Source organism: Cyprinus carpio, chromosome B10 (genome assembly GCF_018340385.1).
Source record: "Cyprinus carpio isolate SPL01 chromosome B10, ASM1834038v1, whole genome shotgun sequence".
Lineage (NCBI taxonomy): Eukaryota > Metazoa > Chordata > Actinopteri > Cypriniformes > Cyprinidae > Cyprinus > Cyprinus carpio.
In genome coordinates, this window is record NC_056606.1 from 20,334,335 (window position 1) to 20,356,638 (window position 22,304).

Consider the following 22,304-nt stretch of genomic DNA (forward strand, 5'->3'; position numbering starts at 1 on the left):
GAGAGAGAGGAGGGGTGAGTGAAGTAGAAGACACACTGCGGAGTTCAGCAGAGAAGAGATGAAGAGAGCTGGAGACAGAGACCAAACCGACATCACAGAGCTGTGAACACACAGGAGCTCATGCACACACGCCGCCTCTGAGTTCAACTCCACGTCTCTGACACTAAGCAGCTCTGCTGTGGACTTCAACGCTGCATCTGTGATTATTCTGGGCTGGACCCCCTTTGGACTGTGTCTTAACATGCTGGGAGTTCAAAGTGATGCACTGCTGGTCGGCTTGGTGGTTTGGATGGGAATCCTATGGGGAGAGATCACAACCCAAGGTAATGTTCATTACTGCACTGATTCATTCAGATGCCCTTGTGTCTTTGATGTACTGCCGCTGCTGTTTAACAGAAAGAGCCCTGGAAACTTTAATAACACGCACCTCACTTTTATCATAATTACGCACAGCCTGTTTGATAAAGACTCGTTGCAACACAAGTATTTGAGTTTAGTCGCCCTGATGCGACATGTGAGGTTTGCGGACAAGATCATATGAGACAAGCATGCCTGTTTTGATCAGTTTGGCTCGTGCATGCGCCGCCAGAATTGTTTTCAAGACAAAAGTGGGGCAGAAATAATGAAGAAACATGCTTATGTGTGGATCTGCTGCATAATAACGCGCGTGAACAAAGAAAAACGCTGCGGGATTCCAACTGAATGAGATTTTCTAATATATCACATGTATAGATGTAATGCATAGACATCACAGTCAAGAAGGACCCTTTGGACTTATGCTTTAACTGTAATGAAAGTGCATGGAATGACATGAAAATGCACTGGTTTGTTGTCAGCTAATGCGTGTGTATGTGTGCTTGTCCATTCATAAGCGTGCTTCCTTTACGCTATTATGAGTTTCTTTGCGCAAGATTGCGATAAAAATAAATGCTTTATTTTGCAAATCGTGCGCTCGCATCAGAAACAGGAGCAGTTTGATTTCAGTAAGTGTCACCTCCCCAAAACAGGAGCACTCACCCTCCCTGACCTGGTGTAATAAATGCAATGCTGTTGCATTATTCATGCAGGTGCGTGAACAAGAAGTCAAATGACTGTGTTGGTTCATCCACCCATGTTTTTCTTCCCCGAGCAGCTCTTTAATCACTTGCTGTGTAAATTTAGCTCAGTTGCACGCGCGTGGGCAACTCATCTTTAATCGGGACATGCGCGAGTGCATGTGGCTCCTTTACACGATTCTGTCCTCTAGTAAAAAAAAAAATGTGTTGTATTTTCCGTCAGTGTTGTGCGCTGATCTTCTTCAATTTGAAGGAAAAGACACCTGTCTGCCTTTGGATTATTTCTGTCCAATGTAAATTCATATTCCAGCTCCATTTGACGTTTCCAGGTTAAAGGAACAGCGTTTTCTACACTGTAAGCAAGTGTAAACAATATAGCCTATATGTTTTTTTTTTCTATAGAACAACCTAGGCTATATTAAAAACTCACGTAGGCTATGCGAGTTAAACATTGCTTCAAACATAGGCGAATCACTACAACAATACAATAACGGATATTTTATAATGTCGTTAATAGTACAAACTGCTGTTTGTATGTTTTATTTGGCTATATTAGTCTCAGTTATTGTATCATCGACTATTCTTGGTCAAACGTGCGTTATGGTCGCAGACACGGAGGTGCAATTCGAGTGATTTTAAATTCATTTTGATTCAGATTTAACTGTAGGCTAAGTGGTGATATCTGTGTCTGTCTCGTAATTATTTGTCTCTATATTCATCGGTTTGACGCATTCAGGTTTTTCGCGCACCTGTTACAAGTATAGGTCTCTGCAGGAAAGTAATGGGAGTTACCAGATCAGGGTGTTTTTAGACCATGATACCTGATTGACTGACGTCATAGTGATGGTAGGTTTAGGGGTGGGGTTAGGTAAAGGGGATCATTTTGATTGCATGATTTAAAGAAACACCCAGCAGTTTGAAAACACCCACAAGGTCATAAACGGCCACTTTTGCTCTGCAGAGACCTAAGTCTCACCTGTTATGAACGTTGTAGGCGGGCTTTATTCCGTTGACAGCATGATCAGCCAATCACAGCGAAGCAGACACACCCACATGCGCAGGTACGTTTCAAGTTTTACCACTAGTATTAACGCCATGTTAAGGGTTAGTTCACCCAAAAATTGAAATTATGTCATTAATGACTCACCCTCATGTCGTTCCAAACCCGTAAGACCTCCGTTCATCTTCGGAACACAGTTTAAGATATTTTAGATTTAGTCCGAGAGCTTTCTGACCCTCCATTGAAAATGTATGTATGGTATACTGTCCACGTCCAGAAAGCTAATAAAAACATCATCAGAGTAGTCAATGTGACATCAAAGGGTCAGTTAGAATTTGTTGAAGCATCGAAAATACATTTTGGTCCAAAAATAACAAAAATTATGACTTTATTCAGCATTTTCTTCTCTTCTGGGTCTGTTGTGAGTGCGTTCATGATGCTGCTGACGTATGACGCTGCTGACGTGTTTTCTGGTGCGCCCAATAACAAAGATAACACGTAAGCAGCGTCATACGTCAGCGGCGTCACTGCAGTGTGGTTAACGTGCTCACAACAGACCCGGAAGAGAAGAAAATGCTGAATAAAGTCATAATTTTTGTTATTTTTGGACCAAAATGTATTTTCGATTATTCAACAAATTCGAACTGACCCTTTGATGTCACATGGACTACTTTGATGATGTTTTTATTACCTTTCTGGACGTGGACAGTATACCGTACATACATTTTCAATGGAGGGACAGAAAGCTCTCGGACTAAATCTAAAATATCTTAAACTGTGTTCCGAAAATGAACGGAGGTCTTACGGGTTTGGAACGACATGAGGGTGAGTCATTAATGACAGAATTTCAATTTTTGGGTGAACTAACGCTTTAATGATAAGATTGGCGACGCAAATGAACTCAATAAATCCGAAAAAACCTTCCTCTGAAACTTCATATATAGTGTGGATAGTGTTACTTGAGAAACACGAGCATCATATTTTGTTATATTTTTTATTTATTTTACTTGTAAAGGAAGGTCTACTACTAGCAAGCATCACTTCCTGTCACCGTGAGCGCATCTTTGCGCATAATGTGAGTGTGGTTTGCTACAATCCGTATGTTTTCACATGTAGCTTACATTCCTTTAATTACCATGCTGAATTTGCTAGGTTTTCCAGTTTTAGTCTACATGGCCATTAAGAGAGTTGAATGTTGGATAACTGCAGGCAAGATTTGTAAGTGACTAGTCTCATGTTAATACATTTAATGTCTTGTGGTTCTAATACATAGACTATAAGTCTTGTGGGTATTTTTTAATGTTTTTCCTTGCTCCATAGACTTCCATTTTAATGTTGTGTTCCATTTAGTTTAGATTGACAGCTTTAACCATGCATTATTCTGTTGTCTGCACAGAATATGATGTGTAAAGAAACAAAATGGCAATTTAATGGCAAAAAGCATTTGTTTTGCAACTGTACAGTTATTCAAAATCTAGATTTCCACATTAGCTTCCGAGTTGGCATACATAGTGGAAAATGTGAATTGAATTAAACAGCATAATAGCATTACTTTAAACATAATTACAGTGCATTGTCTGTGTTTACAAATAATGAGTTGAAATTTTCTGGAAATGGACAACATCTGTAATAGTGATTAATTACTTAATATAGATCTGAATTGGTACTGAACCCAGCACTTTCCATAACTAGAAGTGTTAGATTACAAAAGTTATCATGTCCCTCGTGTTCACTTTGGATCACGTCCCATAATAATTGAGTTGTCTTTGTTTTGGCACACTCTGTTTCGTTAAAAGGAATGAGATCTTAGTTACACTAGCTGTCTTTATTTACCGCTGGTGATAGAGCTCTTCCATGCTACGAAACACATGAAATTGTTTTTTACTGGTGACTCAAATGAATCTAAATTGTTATATTTTAAAGAAATAATTCTCTCATGTCACTATTTGCTCTTCATCAATTGTGTTTGGTGTTCCTTCATTCATAGAAGTATTGTGCTGGTCGCTCTCTTCCATGCAATTACAGTGAATAGGGCTTTCATGCTTCAAAAGCGCCATAAAAGTAGTCATAGGACTCACGCTCTGCTTCCACAGAGGAAAGAAAGTCATACGGGTTAGGAATGAGTAAATGAGTGTGATTTCTATCGCCTGCAAAGTTTTATGCAAATTCACAGTAGCTCTCCCAAAAATCAGATCGACTATTCTGGCGGTGCTGTCAGTGTTATTTTCACAGGGCCAGAGCTCTCTAGGTGACAGACTGTCTGTTCTGCACCTTCTGAAACTCACTCATCTGGAATTTGTCCTTCTCTTCCCATCACATCATTTCCGATCTTTCTCCGCAGTTCTCCCTAGTTTCTGAGACACAAAGCCAAATCGGAATAGAAAGGGCAAGAATATCCTGCAGAAAATGTCTGATAGGAACTAAAACAAGTGAGATGTGCTCTCAGAGGACTACAGGCTTAAATATGTGTCCTTTGCTGTGGAGTTATGGAGACCTGAACATTGGGTCATTCAACAAAACGTAAAAAGTGTCTTTTGACTCATTAACATGTAAATAAGGACTCTTATTACACTTTTAAAAATGAAGGTTCCAAAAAGGGGATTTCACAGCGATGTCATAAGAACCCTTTAGGTTCCCCAAAGAACCTTTCAGTGAACAGTTCTTAAAAGAACGTTTTTTTTTAATAATATTCTAAAAAAATATATGTGGAAAAACAGAGTGTGTAATAAATGCCAATAAAGAACCTTTATTTTTATGAGTGTATGGATAGTTATAGACATTTTCTGTTATTGCTTCTTGTTATGTTTTTGTTTAGCAAGCCTCATTACCATGATTTTTTTTTTTTTTTTATAGTGCACATGTTTTTAGAGAAGTGTGTATATTTGTATAAGTATCAGCCTGTGGCATATCTACCAGCAGTGCAGATGGAAAAAAAAATTAAATAGATGGCACAGTACAGTTTATTAATACTTTATTTGTCTGATTCAGTGTTTAAAATGTTACATTATAATTTAATTTATTTGTGTAATATAAATATATTAAATAAAAATACATTATACATTATACATTTCTAAAATTATATTTATATACATTTCATTAAAATTATTTATTTAATATGATTTTAAGGAATGTTTTAAATCACTTTTTCTAAAAAAAAAAAATTATTTCATATATAGCCAGCCCCAAGTATTGTATGATAGCTCTTACCTTTGTCATTTATTCTAAAATAATTGTAATTAATTTAATCAATGTTTAATATAACTACAATAAATTTGCAATAAAGTAATCAATTACATTATACAATTATAAAATTCTACTTTAATTAAAATTATTTTTACTTAAATCATTGTTCAGTTTTAACAAAGTATTTCAAAATAAATAGATTTTAAAAGAGGAAAAAAATGAAAAAGGCATAGTTTCATAGAATGACTCATTTGATTGTACCTGTGTGGGTTTGTTGATTCAGGATATGATGGGCTTCTGTCTGGTTCTGAATCCATCACCAGTTGTTTGTTTTGCTAATATCATACTTCCCTAATCGGATATGAAAACAAACGCTCATGTAGATCCATTGAACGTTGGCATGTTCCGTAAATATAAGCATTAGGTAATATCTCTAGCGTAATTTGTTGGCTGGCATTATGGTATTATTTCAATTAAGCATGTGGTGTGTTAAAAATAGCAATAAGCTCTTAAGATTTCTGTCTACATCAGAATACGGATGTATGCAAGATCACTTCCATTTTATAAGCTCTGACAGTAGGGCAGCTTGCGTAGTATCTGCTATCCCATAGCTCTATACCGTGGGCTGGCGGCCTGTGCACGTACAGTGGATCTTGGAAAGTGCTTTCCGCTGTAGTTTCCTCCGAATGAGAGGTTTGCATCTGATGCCCTGGAGGTTTGCTGACAGGAGGGCGACTGACAGCTTCTCTTCAGCACCTGGAGCCCGACTCAGCAGCTCAGCACCTCCTCATCGTTCACACAGATTCTCTAGTCACTGGGAATTGGTGAGACTTTCTTGGGTTTCCTTTGAACACTCATGTACTACAGCACAAAAAAATACAAGATGAGAAGTGTACAACCTAAAGATTATAAGTGGTGGTTTTAGGAGATGCTCTATGCATTACCAGCTAACTAAGTGACAGTAAAGACATTTTATATTATTACAAAAGTTAACTATTTCAAATAAATGGTGAGCCTGGTGAACATCGTCTCAATGGTTCCATAAAGAACCTTTAACATCTGAAGAACCTTTCTGTTTCACAAATGTTCTTTGTGGTGAAAGAAGGTTCTGCCGATTATGAAAAAGTAAGAAAAAGATTTTTGACTGAATGGTTCTTTTTGGAACCAAAAATGGTTCTTCTATGGCATCGCTGTGAAGAACCTTTTTAAGCACCTTTATTTTTAAGAGTATATATATATGGAATAGTTTTGGAATAGTGTGTGATATTACAATTTTTAAGAAATGATTTTTACTAAAATCCTTTTAATTAAAATATGAATTAAACCCTACATTCTTTAAATGTCTGATTATTAAATGATTTTTTAAAAAATTCAGTCATACAATTCATAATTCATAACTAGTTACAATTCCTCCCTCAACCTCAGCTCAGATATTATGTGGTAGCTGCCAGAAACAGTGTTACATTTGTCATTTATGTTAGTGTTTAACCAACAACCTACAGATGAAAAAAAATTTGCGCTGGCAAACACTGCTCTAGGTGTAGTTTCAGGTTCAGTCCCCCTTTAGCAATCTGTGTTTTGCTGAAGGGCAAAATATGGATGCTTTTCTTCTTGCTGGGATCAACCCATCAAACTATTGGTTACCAGCTCTGAGCTTTTGCCCACTCGCTTATCAGGTAGGCATCAAGAGGCTGTCAAACGAAAAGACAAATTAAGGCCCTCTTTAACATTTCTTGATGAAAACGTGAGGAAACAGTTTAGCGTAAACATCCTGACACAAGAGTTTCACAGCCGAGCATCTGTTGCCTCAGAGTGTTAATGAAATTATCAGGCAGTGTTAATCAGCCCTGACTGATCACATTGGTCGAGTGAATCCGACAAAACTAATGAACGGCCCAAAGGATCAGCTCATTTTTACCAGTGCCCTGAAAAGAGAATATATTAGTGCGTGTTTTGTGTTTAGTTGCACTGACTGGATTCATTTCAGGAGTCATTAAATGCTCTAAAATGTTTACTCTGACATGCAGAAGTGTGTGTGTGCATGACTGATTAAAGTTAACATGAAATCAAAATCAACTTGACTTTCATAATAAATTATCCTAGTCTTATTTTAAAGGATTCAGTGCATGTCGTGCCAAAATTGTTTGACTCAGAGCATTAATCACATTGGGTTACAGCCACCATTTCATGTTTGTTGAGTTTTAAGTAGTTCTCTCAAAAATAAAATTTTTCTGAAAATGTACTTACCCTTAGGCCATCCAAGATGTGGATGAGTTTTTTTCTCTATTGGAAAAGATTTGGAGAAATGTAGCATTTCATCACTTGCTCACCAATGGATGCTCTGCAGTGAATGGGTGCCGTCAGAATGAGATTCCAAACAGCTGATAAAAACATCACTATAATTCACAAGTAATCCAGTCCATCAATGTCTTGTGAAGCTGTGAAAAAGCTGTGTGCTTGTAAGAAGCAAATTCACCATGAAGGTGTTTTATTTTAAATCAGTTTTTTTTTTTTTTTTGGCAAAATCCATAATAATGCTTTGTCCAATGAAAAAGTCCATCCCCTGTTGTCCTCTCACAGCAAAATCCACCCACATATCTGTTTAGAACTGATTTGGATCTGTTTGAAGTTAAACATTTCTTAATTATGTATTTATTCTTTAAAACATACAGATTGGTGTGGATCACTTGCGGATTATTGTGATGTTTTTATCAGCTGTTTGGACGGCACCCATTCACTGCAGAGGATCCATTGGTGAGCAAGTGATGCAAAGATACATTTCCACACATCTCCTTTACATCTTGTATGGCCTGAGGGTGAGCACATTCTCAGCAAATTTTCATTTTCGGGATAACTGTTCCTTTAAGGACATTTGCTCCCTCAGATTTAGCCAAGGTGCTCAAATGGGAAATGTGAGTTTAAGCCTGGTTTTGATTGTTCCCTCCTTTTAATGCAATCTGCTATAAACTGTAATGGAATTATGCAAGACCGTCAAGACTGGAGAATAAGGCTCCTCAAGCATCTAAATGTTTACTGTTGCCAACAGACACCTTTTAAAGAGATTAAAAAGCAGGATATTGTTGAGGAATAGAACACAGCCCCTCATAATCGCTCCTAACGCAGCTACAGCTCTAATGATGCATGTGAATGAGCGATTCAGAACGTCAGCGCTGAACTTTGAAGATGCTCCATGATGAATCTGAGCCTCTGAATATGACGGTGTCACTTCAGCCAGATGGAACGGTTGGTGCAAAGCATGCACCATCTGTCAGGCGCATGACACCTCAATTTCCACAGAGCATTTTACATGCTTAATATTTCAGCTTCCCTTTGCTTCAAAGCGGTGGCTGACAGGTCGCATGTTTTGAAACGTCCCAACCTGTTTCTCTGATTTGAGATCTGCACGCAAGTGACTGCCTTCACCTGAGCCCGGGCGCGTTTAGCACATCGAGATGAGGTGAGAAATGCAGTCAAAGCATCGCCGTCAGCTCCCCCGTCTCCACGGTGACATTTGAGAGCTAGTGTTTGCCTTAACGTTTTAGCTCGATGTTTTACACACCTTCAGCTGTCGGGTTTGTTCATTCTTTGCTTGCGAGCGCTGTCAGCCGCTAATGCAGACGGACAGTCCCAGCAGGTGGAGAGAGTCGATTCAGTGCTGAAACTTCATTTTACAGCTATTATGGAAATGACTTTTTCGGGGCATGAAGACAGCTTTAGAAAGAGCCTCAGAATTAATGTAATTTCAGACGTTTAGACCTGAATCATTTCTGAATGCGATAAGGTCTCGCGCCTGCTGCTTTTGTAGATGGGAATTAATGTCTTCAAATGTGGCTGAAGAGCTTTAATGCCCTTAAAACCTACTGTGGATGTACCATGGTACTTTTGATATATACCAGGGAACTTACTACTTATTAATATGCCGTAATAATTTACACATGTATTACCAGGGTATTATTGTAACTACCATGTACATTTGTACCAAAAGTACCATAGTACTACCATCTGATACTATTACTGTTATGCCACAGTAGTTTTTGCAAAGTACATAACTATTTCATTATACTTTCATATCCAAAAATATTATTATCTGGTACCACACTTGCAAAAAAGTACCACAGTATACTGCCTTGGTGTTTTTGAAACGTACCATGGTATTCTTGGAAGTTGTGGTAAGTGCTTCAAAGTACCACAGATGTGCAATAGTAGCACCACAGTACTTTTTGTAAGTTATAACCAGAAAAATCATGGTATTACCGTGTTAACAAATTAAAAACATTGTATCACTATGGTAAATATTCATTAAAAAATGGTATTAACCATGTTACCATATCAAAAATGGTATTACCATGGTAAATATCCATAAAACCATGCTTTTACCATTTTCATTAAAATTTGATGGTACCATGAATATGGTGATGGTATCAGGTAAAAATACCATGGTATTTAAATGGTACTACAACAAGGTACTTTCATGAATATGATAGCACTGGTACCACATTAAACAAAGTACAATTTAGACATGTAAGATATTATTATCATGGTATTTTGGAAATGTACACGTTCAGTTTTGGAAGTTATGGTAAATGTTTCTATAGTATTACCATCTGATACAGTCACTGTACTTTTTCTAAGGCCATAACCAAAAAGATGTAGTAATGCCATGGTGCATATAAGAATCATGGTGTTACAGTGGTACCATGGTATCAAAAACATGGTATTTTTCCTTACAGAAGTGGTATAGTGACGGTTAGAGGTGGAAATACCATGAATGTACCACAATAAGAGTATTTACTGTTTTTTTAAAGGTACTTCTTAGAATAATGTGGTTTTATCAGAAAAAAAAATTATTTATCTGATACCTTGGAGTACCATGTAAATACTGCGGTACCATGGTTTACATCAAAGTAAAGCTTTACCATCTGATTCTATCACTGTATTGCCAAGGTGCTTTGTTCAGAAAAATTGTTAATATTGCAATAGTCTTTAGTGCATCTGTTTTTTAGTGATTGTTGCATTCATGTACCATGGTATACATGATACTCCATAGTACTTAAAAGAATACCATGGTATTACCATGATAAAAAAAAAAGCATGGCAGTACCATGGTGCTTTATTGTTAGTGTGTGATGTTAAGGCGTCCCGAGGGCTGTGTTAAAATGGGTGGCCGGGTGTTTTCTGCCTGTTCAGTCTCGGCTGCAGTCGGATCCAGGCCTTTTGAGCGTGTGAATGAGCGATCGGTTGGAGGGTTCTTGGCAGGGCTGCACACTTTAGTGCCTCTCTGTGGGCAACAGTCATTGAAACACCACTCACACTCCAGACTGCCTCCCGTTCATGCATAGAGCACAAGATGGAGGAGTCAAGGCATGGAGAAGGGGGGGGGGCTTTTTTCCATCTTGCATCCATCAAACTTTGTCACACTTATGAAACCTCCTCACTGTCACAGGATCTGTGTGTAGATGACAAGCACTTTGATTTTTAGACGTACGGCGGGATTCCTCTGGGTAGCATAAAGCATAAATAAATCAGCAAATAAATGTTTTAAAGGAGAACCGCATTAATTGTAAATGGAGAGGGCTTTTAAGATAGGTTGTCATGGTGATAGGAATATCAACACAGGAAGTCTTTGGGAAAACAAGAGTGGAATTCAGTTCAGTTCAATTCTGTTTTATAAGTAGAGCACTTTTTCTATTGAAATTGGTCCAAAGTAGCTTTACAAAGAAAAGTATGCAGTTAATACGCCAAATGTGAACCAAAGATATTCAGGTTGGATGGGGAAGAATCTCAAAGGCCATTATCTGTGCGTTGGTTTTGAAGTTGCATACTAATTAGTAATTACATTTATGAAATTAAGTAGTATGCATGCTATTATACTGTACGTTATGTGAATTTCTGTATGCTGGAACATCTGGATGACATACAGTACTACATTTGCCTGAGTCAACTAGAGCACACAACGTGAAATACTTAATCCCATAATGCAATGCACTCAACTTCATTTTCCAATTTAATTTTTTTTTTTTCATTTTTATAAAATTGTAAACTCTTTAAACTGAATTAAAGGGGGAAAAATATTGTAAATATTTCTTAAATGATAACTGGATGTCATATGCTGAGTGAAACAAGCAAAATAATGAGGTCATGTGACTGCATTTATTTGATCCAAAATAACTAACAACAACAACAACAAAAAAATTCTATTTTCTAAATGAAAATGCAATTTATTCCTGTGATGCAAAGCTGAATTTTTAGCATCGTTACTCCAGTCTTTCTTCAGTGTCACATGATCCTTCAGAAATCATTCTAATATGCTTAGTTGAGCTCAAGAAACATTTCTTATTATTATCAGTGTTGAAAACCCTAGTGCTGCTTTATATTTTTTGTGGAAACTGTGATACATATTTCAGGATTTAATGAATAGAGCAGCATTAATTCGGTATATATTTGTAACATTTTTAATGTCAATTTTGATCAACTTAATGAGTCCTTGCTGATTAAAAGTAGGCCTATGTCTTAAAATCTTACTGACCCCAGATATTTGAGTGGTAGTTTACTGTAAAAAAAAAAAAAATGGTAGTATGATAATCTGCTATCCTGAACATTGACTTAAAGGTGCCATGTGTCATGTCTGGCAAAAAAATCAAGTCATACTCCACATTCCATACCAGATGGGGGCAGTATGCCTCAATAAAGTGAATTGGTCTACTCTAGAGTAACAAACGAGAAACGGCATAGTCTCTATGCTCCGCCCCTACCTTCACAACAACCCTAGAGCCATAGCCGAAGCCTAAGAGGACGTTTTGCCTCCAGAGGAACGTTGGGTGATGTCAAGTGATTTTGAAACATGACATCTTCAAGCTACTCCCCTTCACCTTTACCAGTGAATATGTTCATATTCGTTTTGTTCATATTACATTTTGAGTTGTATATACACATTACTTGAATTAAATTAATTTGACAGACAGCATTCTGTCAACATCATTGGTCAACATCAGACAGCTGATGTTGACCAAGCTAGCGCCAACCAACATAACCAGAGCTGCCAACTCTCAAGCATTCACCGTGAGACACACGCAATTGACTCTTTTCACACGCTTTCACGCCACACATCAATTTTCTCACGCACAGAAAACCCACGAAACAAAGAGGACACGGAGACCAACAGACTAGACAGAGCAGGTTAGTTATGATATAAAAAAATATCAGATTCTGTCAATTTTATGACGCAATTCAAAAAATACCGTTTTGGCACTTGTAAATGTTACACGGCAGATCCCTAGCGCACGTGAACCGATCATCTCTACTATAGTAAAAAAAACACGAACCCTGTTGAAAGATACAGTAGGCTACAAATGACCAAAATGTATTCCTCATACATAATATCGATCAATCAGTGTTTTTTTTTATCAACGTTAAGAGGTCAATAGGGCTGATGGGACTCTCTGTATGTTTACAGCATTAGGTGATTTTTTTTTTTTTTTTTTTTTTTAGAAAACATAACACCGACCTTTAGAACCAAATACGCCTGATGCTAATTTAGCAGCATATATCAAGTTTGATTTTCATTAGCAAAAACTTGACCGCTCTGAATATAGTGAGTGAGTGCGCGCACGGCCGGGGCGCTCTCTCTCTCTCTCTCTCTCTCTCTCTCTCTCTCGGGTTCATTATCATCGAAGACATTTCAAGCTTCTTAGGTAATGTTACATTTTAGCATCAGCTTGGTAGAGACGGGCTTTGGTAGATAACAGATGAAAACCGGATCGGATCTGTGGGTAAGTTATAGCTAGCTAATTATCAAACGCAGCTACGGTTAGCCATCGCTAACATTAGCACGTTTATCGAACAGCCTTCGATACATTTCTATGTTATAACTTCCCGAAAAAAATACGCAAACATATAAAACAAACTTCTAGCGAAATACTAAACAGCATCTTACTTACCAATCCAAAAGAAATGTTGCAAGTTCGGAGTCGAACCTCATTTCTTTCACGTCCATCAGTTGTCTCCAGCGATGGAAAGCAGTGCCGATGTTTACTCTGGTTCGGCTCCTTTTCTTATCGGACTTGATTTGTGATTCGGAGCGCGGTTGTTTCCCTGTAGCGGGTGGTGGTGGTAGGTGTCTCTTGCCAAGGGCTTCAGCCATCCTTCCGCTCTCTTCCCTGAACTGAAATGAAGTAGTGGGCTGTACTTTCCACACGATTGACATTAGGTTGAAGTACGCCCACAAGCCGTGCGAGTTATTCGTGTATTGCAGGTTGGCTGGTGGTTATGTTGCCCGCATACCGCCTCCCATGGCCGAAACTGGTATTACGACACCTATCGGGCCGTGGCTAGTAATGCTAATGCTAATTAAGGTTGATATCACTGCAGCACTATAACTTGACATTTTTTTAATGACATCATCGCCCTTATTTCTTCTCATTCTTTTGATGCGTGTAGGTCATTTTTTGGATATTTTTACCTCAATTTTTACACATGGCACCTTTAAGTTTGTGAGGAATCGGTATGTTTTTGTGGTCCGATGCCCTGAGATAAATTGTTCTGTCGTTCTTCTTGATCTTTTTGATCCCTGTGTACACTCTGTAAGTTAAATGAAGGCAGCAAAGGGAGAATGGAGAGGATACGGCCCTTTGATGTATTGTCACCCTTTGTTCTCCAGAGAAGTGGTTAATCACACTCTTGTCGTATCGTAGAAACACCGTTCATTTCACCTCAGCTGTGAGGAACACAGCGTTTCAAAATAACACAAATAAAACCAAAGCAAAGGTCAGAATGTTGAGGGAGGAGCGCTGAGATTAAAGGCAGAGGATGAGAGGAGAGAGAGGAGCAGGACAGACGACGCACACCTGTGCTGCTGCTCAGAGACGCTCGAATGACGAGTGGGCAGAAGATGCCATCTGCCTCGCCATCCTGGAGGGAATCCAATAGATTCCAGCCCCCAAAACATCCAAGAATGGATGAGATCCCTATAAAGGCACCATGGAGACGATGAGATGGTTTACTGTTCTGATGTTCTTGAATTTTATTCATATTTAAAAGACTTTCTCCTGTCCTAATTTAATATGCTGAAACAATAACTACACTGTGAGAAAATATCTGTTGAAAAACTATAAATGTCATGGCAGAAAATGACCTTCAGCCCTTAAACACAACTCAATGCAAAGCATAATTCAAAATATGGGTAAATGCCTTCAAAAAGTCAATATAGCAGATTTGTTAATATTAACATTGGGCTGTATTTTTACAATTTCTTTTCATAACCCATTCAATATTATGTTAAATTACGTCACGTAAATTGTCACTAACAACTTCTAAAGCAATGTAAAGACTGTATTAAAGAATGATTTACATTTATTTGACACTATTTAATTTCTTAAAAGAGTTTAAAAGTTGCCTTCTGGTCCTGTTGTATGAATTGAATTGAATTGAATTCTAATTTAATACCTGAAATTAAACTGTATTTGAATTGAGGTAGCAAACAGGTTGCAGAATTGCAATTCTAATTTATTGTTTATCTAATATAATTGTAACTTAAGCAAGTATAATTCAAACTAAATAAAAAAAAATTAATTTAGCTGTAATTTTTTACAAGAAAAGCTTGTTTCATCGAGACAAAGATATGATTTATCAAGATATAATACGATTATTGGAGTATGTTTTAATAATTAATTAATTTTTAAATGTTTAATTCAGTGTGTTTCTAGTCATTTCTTTTAATTGTTTTTGAAATTTATTTACAATTTCTGAGTGAATTTATTTTTAATTTGTGTAATATAAAACATCCAATTTTTGTCACTTCATATTTTTTAGTTAAACATGCCATTTCATACGTCACAAGAGTAAAATTGCTTGTGGTTGTTCACTGCTAACTCATGAATGCTTATTTATAGTTGCTTTGCATCTTATATTTAAATAGTAAAAATGCTTACATTAAAATAATACACTTTAATGTAAAATAAGCTGATTAAATGACTAAATTTGACCATTTTGAGGCCAAGTTTTATTACACACACAAGTTGATTTGTGCTGAAAAGCTTTACATGCTGGGTGAACGTGCCATCTGTACTGGATCAGGATTGACAGCTCTTATTTTCCACATCGATAGACGACTGTGTCAGTCTAGAGCTGTGCAGTCACCAGGCGTTTGTCCAAGACTCTTGATGTAATTTGTACATGTTTACAGACTCACAAGAGATGATAAGGATGTTCGTGTGGTAGTTCATTGGTTTAATATTGTATCCGTGGTGCACTGGGCAGCACTTTAGACAGAGATGATGTGTCATGTGGCTCGTCCCAACACAATCAATGGCTGCTCCAGTTCAGTGTTGGATCTAGAGGGCTCGACTGACCCGATGGGGGCATGTAGGAACTGTCCCGAGACATCGACCCAGTGTCTGTGCTGCTCTCATTAGCTTCCACTGGAAAAAAAAAAAAATCATTATTTCTGGTTCCTGCTCTTCTTTGTCTCTATCCCTGTGGTGTGAGCTTCCAGTAATAGCCGCTGTAACCGGCATTGAGCTCAGGGCCGAGCGCCACCGCTAATGAAGCAGGTGTTCAAATTAGTGAGCCGGGCCAGCGATCCCTTGGGAATATGGCTGCCTTCATGTAGATGTGGAGAATGAGAATTTAGATTAATTAATGCTGGAATGTGAGCTTGGGTCAATAGTTCAGATATAATTAATATGCGGCCCTTCTGAGGTATTGTTTGGAAAAATATTGTGTTGAAGTGGTTGCCAAGGCACGGCTATAAGGTGTGCTGATTGGTTTTAGCAAGATGCTGTGGTTGCTGTGGTGTTCTGAGTGTCATTTGCAGGGTGTTTTTCGAGGGTGTAGTTGTGTATGAAATTTAATAGTTCCTGGCTGTGTATTATGTTGAATACTTTACGCCAAATGTCCATCAAAATTTCATTCTATATTCATACAGTATATACAGTAGAACATGTTATTTTAACGGTTGCAGAGTAAGTTAAAATTCAAATGTAGTACCTACTCAGACAGTCTGCGATTTCAAGCGCACTGTCTGTGATATTCTGATCTCTAGATTTGACTTGTGTCCGTCCTGAAATATTCTCTACCATTCCAATGCTGTTTTACAGCCGATTTGTACGTATTTTACGAGGTGGCTAATTCGTACACATTCAACCTCACTCGTACGATTTCAGTGATGGGCGGGGTTTGGTGCGGTCCTTCGTATGAATTCCTACGAATTTGCCACCTCATAAAATGCGTACAAATTTTTCACAAATCGTATGAATTCGAATGAGTGAGGTCATACAAATTTGTATGAATTAGCAACTTTGTCAAATATGTATGAATCGCTGTGAGATCGGGATGACCATTCAAACGTTCAGGGTCAATATGATTTTTTTTTAAAGAAATTAATACTTTTATTTAGCAAGGACACATTAAATTAATCAAAAGCGACTGTAAAGTGGTGTTATTTTATATAATTTATATATATATATATATATATATATATATATATATATATATATATATATATATATAATTTCTATTTTCAGTGTAATTTTAGTTTAGGTAATTTTACTTTGTTTTTGCATTTTTATTTATTTATTTTTTGTGTGTTTCTGTTTTGTTTATTTTTTGTTTATTTTATTTCTGTCTAAATAGTAAAGTTTTAGTAAAATCGTTTATATTCATCTAGAAATCCTGGTATAAATAAAAAGTGCATCATGGTTTCAAGTGTTTTCCACATATATCTAATAATTTATAAGTAATCTATTTAAAATTATTTATTAGTCTTACATAATATATAATAATATTTATAATTAAATATAGTATTTAGTGAAATATAAAAAGTTTCTATTTCAGATAAATGCTGTTCTATTGAACTTTACATTCATAAAAGAATCCTTAAAAGGGGGGAGGAGGGTCATGTTTTCCGACTGTGTTTTTAATGGCACAAACTTTGCATCTATATTTAGGCCTATAAATGTGCATCAATATGATTTATATTTATTTAAATAAGTAATAATAGCATTTGTAAGTAAATATGTGTAGCATTTGTGTAGTATTTCTTAATTATTATTTATATTATAAATTATTTATAAATAAATATAAAATTTTTATAAACTTAAATAGTTGTAGTCTATGTAAAATGTTGCTGTTAACTGCTTTTAAAAGCTAAAGTAAAAAGTTATGCACTCAAAGAACTGCTTCTGAACAACTATTTTGAGCCATTCAGTAATTTTTCTAATAATATGACAAAGCTGTTTGACTCGCAAATGTTTCATTTCAGGAGCCAAAATCTCCCTAGTCATTTTTTTAGTCTGGGGCGCTATTATAATAAAAAAAAAATCAATATATTGTGCAACCTTAGTAATATTTCTTTAGCAAACTCTGACAGTCTTTAAAATAGGCCTGCAGCATCAGCTATTAATGGTGAGTGGTGATAGTGGCAGGGATCTTTGCTGTACTGCAGACCTCCCACAATGCTCAGCGTGGCTCAGAGAGCAACCGTTTGAGCTGTAAGCTTGATGATTGTGATCACCGTCTGCTTCTGTTTAAATTAAACACTTGTGTTTCTTTGCCCTGCGGTTTATAATTCTCAGAGACAGCTATTGAGCTAATTTCCCCCCAATATGTGTGATGTTTTGTAAGCGCCTTAGCCTTCGTATGTGGTGCTTTTCCACAGCGACTGGATATGAGAGGACGGGAATGCGCCGCCAGGAATTTACGGTTACAGTAATTGTCTGTTTGTCAGCTGTAAAGCGCGTCGGGAATGTCACCGGCGGTGGAAAGAGGAAGGGCATAAAAGCAGACAAATGTGGAGATTGAAAAGTCAAGGTTAGTTATATGTTTCTCTATTCAACCATGCGTTCAGTCCTTGACAAGCGTGCAATTCTTCCCCGCATCCATACAGCCAATGGCGGTGGCCTTTATCTGCTCTGCCCAGAAACACACAGTCTCTCTCTCTCTCTCTCTCTCTTATTCTCTTTCTCTCACCCATCCTCACCCGCCATCCTCTTTATCTCACGCAATCCCTCCTTTCACAACCACTCTGTTACTCTTTTTCTCTATGGTGGGATCATTGACACCTTTAATGAGTCAGCACGCAGTCACAGCACTAAACAGTGATAATGGGATGCCGTGTAGACGGGGGAGATGTGGAAGTGTGTGGGAAGCTCTGCGAGAGCGTCGGTTCGGTCAAACCAAGTCATTCGGAGCTTGTTTTAATGCCCTTTCTTGTACTTTGACTGCCCACTTTCTTGGGTTCCGGAAGGATTTTTTTCCTATTCATTTTCACCTTAGGGATTTCAAATAAAGACTCAGAAACCTCGAAGCAAACCAACTTGCTCCCCGCTGAATCACAACGTTACAAACTTTGACTTGACACATCAACACAATGTTAATTGTGGCAGGCAATATATTGCATAATTAATATTCTGTAATTAACCTCATAATGCATTTCTTTGAAAAGAAAGATTTAATTTGAATACACTTAAATTGGACTGCTGGTGGTTAGTTAAAGTTTTGATAAAGTTGTGCAGCTGTTTAGGTTTTTTTTATTCTTTTTTTTTTTCAATTTTAATTCTTTAAAGGGGAATCAACTCATCCAATGAAGCATTACAATTGACTGTAATTTATGGTACAAAAAAATTATATTGCTTTATTGCAATTTATCAATTTATTAGCAATTTGAAATATATCTATCTATCTATCTATCTATCTATCTATCTATCTATCTATCTATCTATCTATCTATCTATCTATCTATCAGTTTTTGTTTCCATGGTAACAGCGACTACTTTAGTGGATCATTGTAAATTCTGCTAATAAACATGTTTTTAAAAAGTTGAATTGAAAGTTGAATTCTACAGAAGCTTAACCTCAGAGCTCACGGTGGACCTGTCTTTTTCGGATTATACGTTATTGGTAAAAGTCTGATTTTCTGTAAAGAAAATGAATAGGATTTTTACTTCTGGAGCTCTGCTGTTGCTCTCTATCTCTGCTGGCTTTTAGCAGCATCCTGATAAAGACGTAACAGTCTGGTGGAGGAAAATAAACTCTGCTTTATCAACAGCAGAGAACGCTTGGTAAATCTCTCCAGGTTGTTGAGGCAACAGCGTCTAACTGAAAATCCTCCAAATGCTCTCTAGGCTGCAATTATGACAACTGAAGACCTCTATTTTGATTTTGGCATATTCGCTCCGAACAGCTTTTGGATTTGATCCAGACACACAAAGGGAGGCGGGATAGGAACCATCAAGCGTTTGTACACAGTTGACAGGATCTCGGGGTTCTTGCTGATCCAGATTGGTCGGGATCTTCCTCTTGTCAAGCGCTGCTGGTGAATAGACCATTGTGCCGCGTGATTGGCCCTCTTTCACCTCTGTCTGAATGTCAAAGGATGCCGCTGAGAGGAATTATGGTCCTGGATTTCGACAGACGAAAGGCCTGGAATAGGGTTTGTTACAGAGACTGGGAGCTTCAGCATGAGGAACACTGGCTGTTTTTAACCATGCTGTCATATTTCACAAAACCCTTTTAGATGATTTATATTGATGCACATGTGTTGCACAAGTTGCTGTGCATTTGCTTTCTAATAATAGGGACCCTTTAAAAAGACCAGTGGAGGGACCATGTTATTTATATATTTATTATACCATGGTATGGTACTGTGTGAAAAGAATATATATCATGGTGAGATACTATGGTATTTTTATAAATACTGTTATTTTAGTTTTGTTTATATACTATATATAATATGTATTCATATTTCCCAATTAACCTTTATTTAAGATTTTCAGTTTTTGTTTTAATTTTTATTAGGTGTTTTTATTAAGCTTAAATGTATTTTTTTAAATCTTAGTTTTAGTAATTTTATATTTTTAAGCCATTTTACTTCAACTTATTTCATTTCAGTTAGTTGTTAAGGCATCATTTCCAATGTTTAAGTTTACTAGGCTACTGTATTAGCATAAACTAAGGTATTATTATGAATTAGTAAATTGGGATTGATTTGTAATGTTTTTGTTTATTGGGATAATGTTTTTTCATGAGCTGAGGTCAAGATGGAAAAACAACAAACTTACAAGGAATTATCTGAGTTACTTTTTCAAAAAAGTAACGCCAGTTTCTTTGTTTTTTCCATTTATTGACTGACAAGCCTCCTGTCCCCATATTGAGAGAAATCAGAGTACAGAGGCGTTGTGTGCGCTGTGTGAACATGATGTAGTTCTAGACTAAATGTGAATGTGCATTAATTCATCCTACTCACAAAAAATTTAGAGTTAGTATTCATCAATATTAATTAAAACAGTGAAATGCAAACTTAGAATATGACACAAACCTGCAATAATTAAATGTTAAATAACACAAATGTATCTAATCCCATTTTATTAACTAGTGTCTTTGCTGCTGACCTTTAATGATCCAGTTCAACCATACTAATGAGCAAAAATGACTTTAGATAAACTAACAATTGTGCTTCATTGTTTTGTTTTTTTTATTGCTGAAGAGTGTTGAACCTTCTTCTCCTGTGTGCTACTGTACAGACGTGAATTTACTTTTCCTTCAGCCTGAGGTTTATTCATCACACTTCTTGGTGTGAAAGGGCTTTTACATTTGCTATAAATAGAACTTCTTATATTAAAAACAATCAAGCCCTGCTCATATTTAAAAAGTAACGCAAAAGTAACGTAATGCATTACTTTCCATAAAAAGTAACTAAGTAACGTAATTAGTTACTTTTTTGGGGAGTAACGCAATATTGCATTGCATTACTTTTAAAAGTAACTTTCCCCAACACTGGGTATTACCATGATTGTATGATTATACTTTTTGTAAGGGATACAGCAATTAAAAACAACATTAAGACATCCAGGATAGTTTTAATTGTACAATTTGTTTACATGTATATGTATATACTGTTTGAATACAGGATTCATACATGGTTCTATGAAAAGCAAATACCAGAAACCAGAAAAACAGCAGCTAGAAACCCCCTTTAGAAGTTCAGACCGGTTTCAGACATTAATATTTCTCGCATGGATGAGCTGCCACCGTTTTTTCGCCCCTCCTGCGTTTTTCTCAGTGTTGGCCATTTATTGAATTGCATTTCTGCTGTTTCCACCGTCACTGTCAGGAAAGCTGTCTGAGTCATAATCCGACAGAATAAGCAGAGTGCGGGGGGACGGAAAGAAGCCGAGTCGAGGAAACAAGATAAAGAAAAGACCGAGGCAGCGGGGGAGAGACAGCGAGACAGGGAGGAGAGAGAGAGAGAGAGAGAGACAGTGAGGTTTAAGTTGATGACAGCTAGAGGAGGATTAATTTCTCAATCAGCAGCAGTGTTGGACTCTGTGCTCTTAGTAATTGCTGTGCTGTTGGGGGCCCTGTGTTTGGGGCTCATTATCTCATGTGAATGAATGGGGTTTACGGATCTGACACTGCTGCAGAACGCTTCACTCGCTCCGGTTGGACGGACATTAATGTGTCTACTTGACGTGAGCAATTCCTGACCGGTGGAATAGTTCATTTGTCATTCAGAGTAGCGGGGAAATAACACCCTAGTCATTTCTGGTTATTAAAGTTGGTGTAGCATTGTTGATTATGACTAATGGTCAAGCCAAGCATTTTCTTTTTTTTTTAATCTTAATTTATTTTTTTGATGGTCAATGTTGATATCTAGAAAGAGGAATGGTCGGTGAAATATGTTATTATATGATGTAATAATTACATGTTTTAGCTACACATACATGATTTAATATGATAATTTTGTTGACAGTAGATATGTGTACCGGTATACAATTTATTATTTTATAAAAATGATATATAAATTATAAATATAAAAATATAAATTATATATATATATATATATATATATATATATATATATATATATATATATATATATATATATATATATAATTTGTAATGCATTAAATTATATACACATCATTATTTGTGTATATGTAATTTAATGCTACACTGCATATATAGCTATATTTGATTTAGCAACTGATAATATAAAATGTGATGAAATTAGATAGAATTAGATAAATTCGATAGATAGATAGATAGATAGATAGATAGATAGATAGATAGAT

At 36.7% G+C, this 22,304-nt stretch overlaps 1 protein-coding gene across 1 annotated transcript in view; it reads left to right on the forward strand.

The window, feature by feature from the left end:
* Positions 1-22,304, forward strand: part of LOC109090010 (seizure 6-like protein) — a 43,377-nt gene continuing 21,073 nt past the window's right edge. The window contains exon 1 of the mRNA XM_042733123.1: positions 1-323. Coding sequence (XP_042589057.1) covers positions 242-323 — 82 coding nt within the window. The 5' untranslated portion in view covers positions 1-241. The remainder of the gene's footprint in view (positions 324-22,304) is intronic.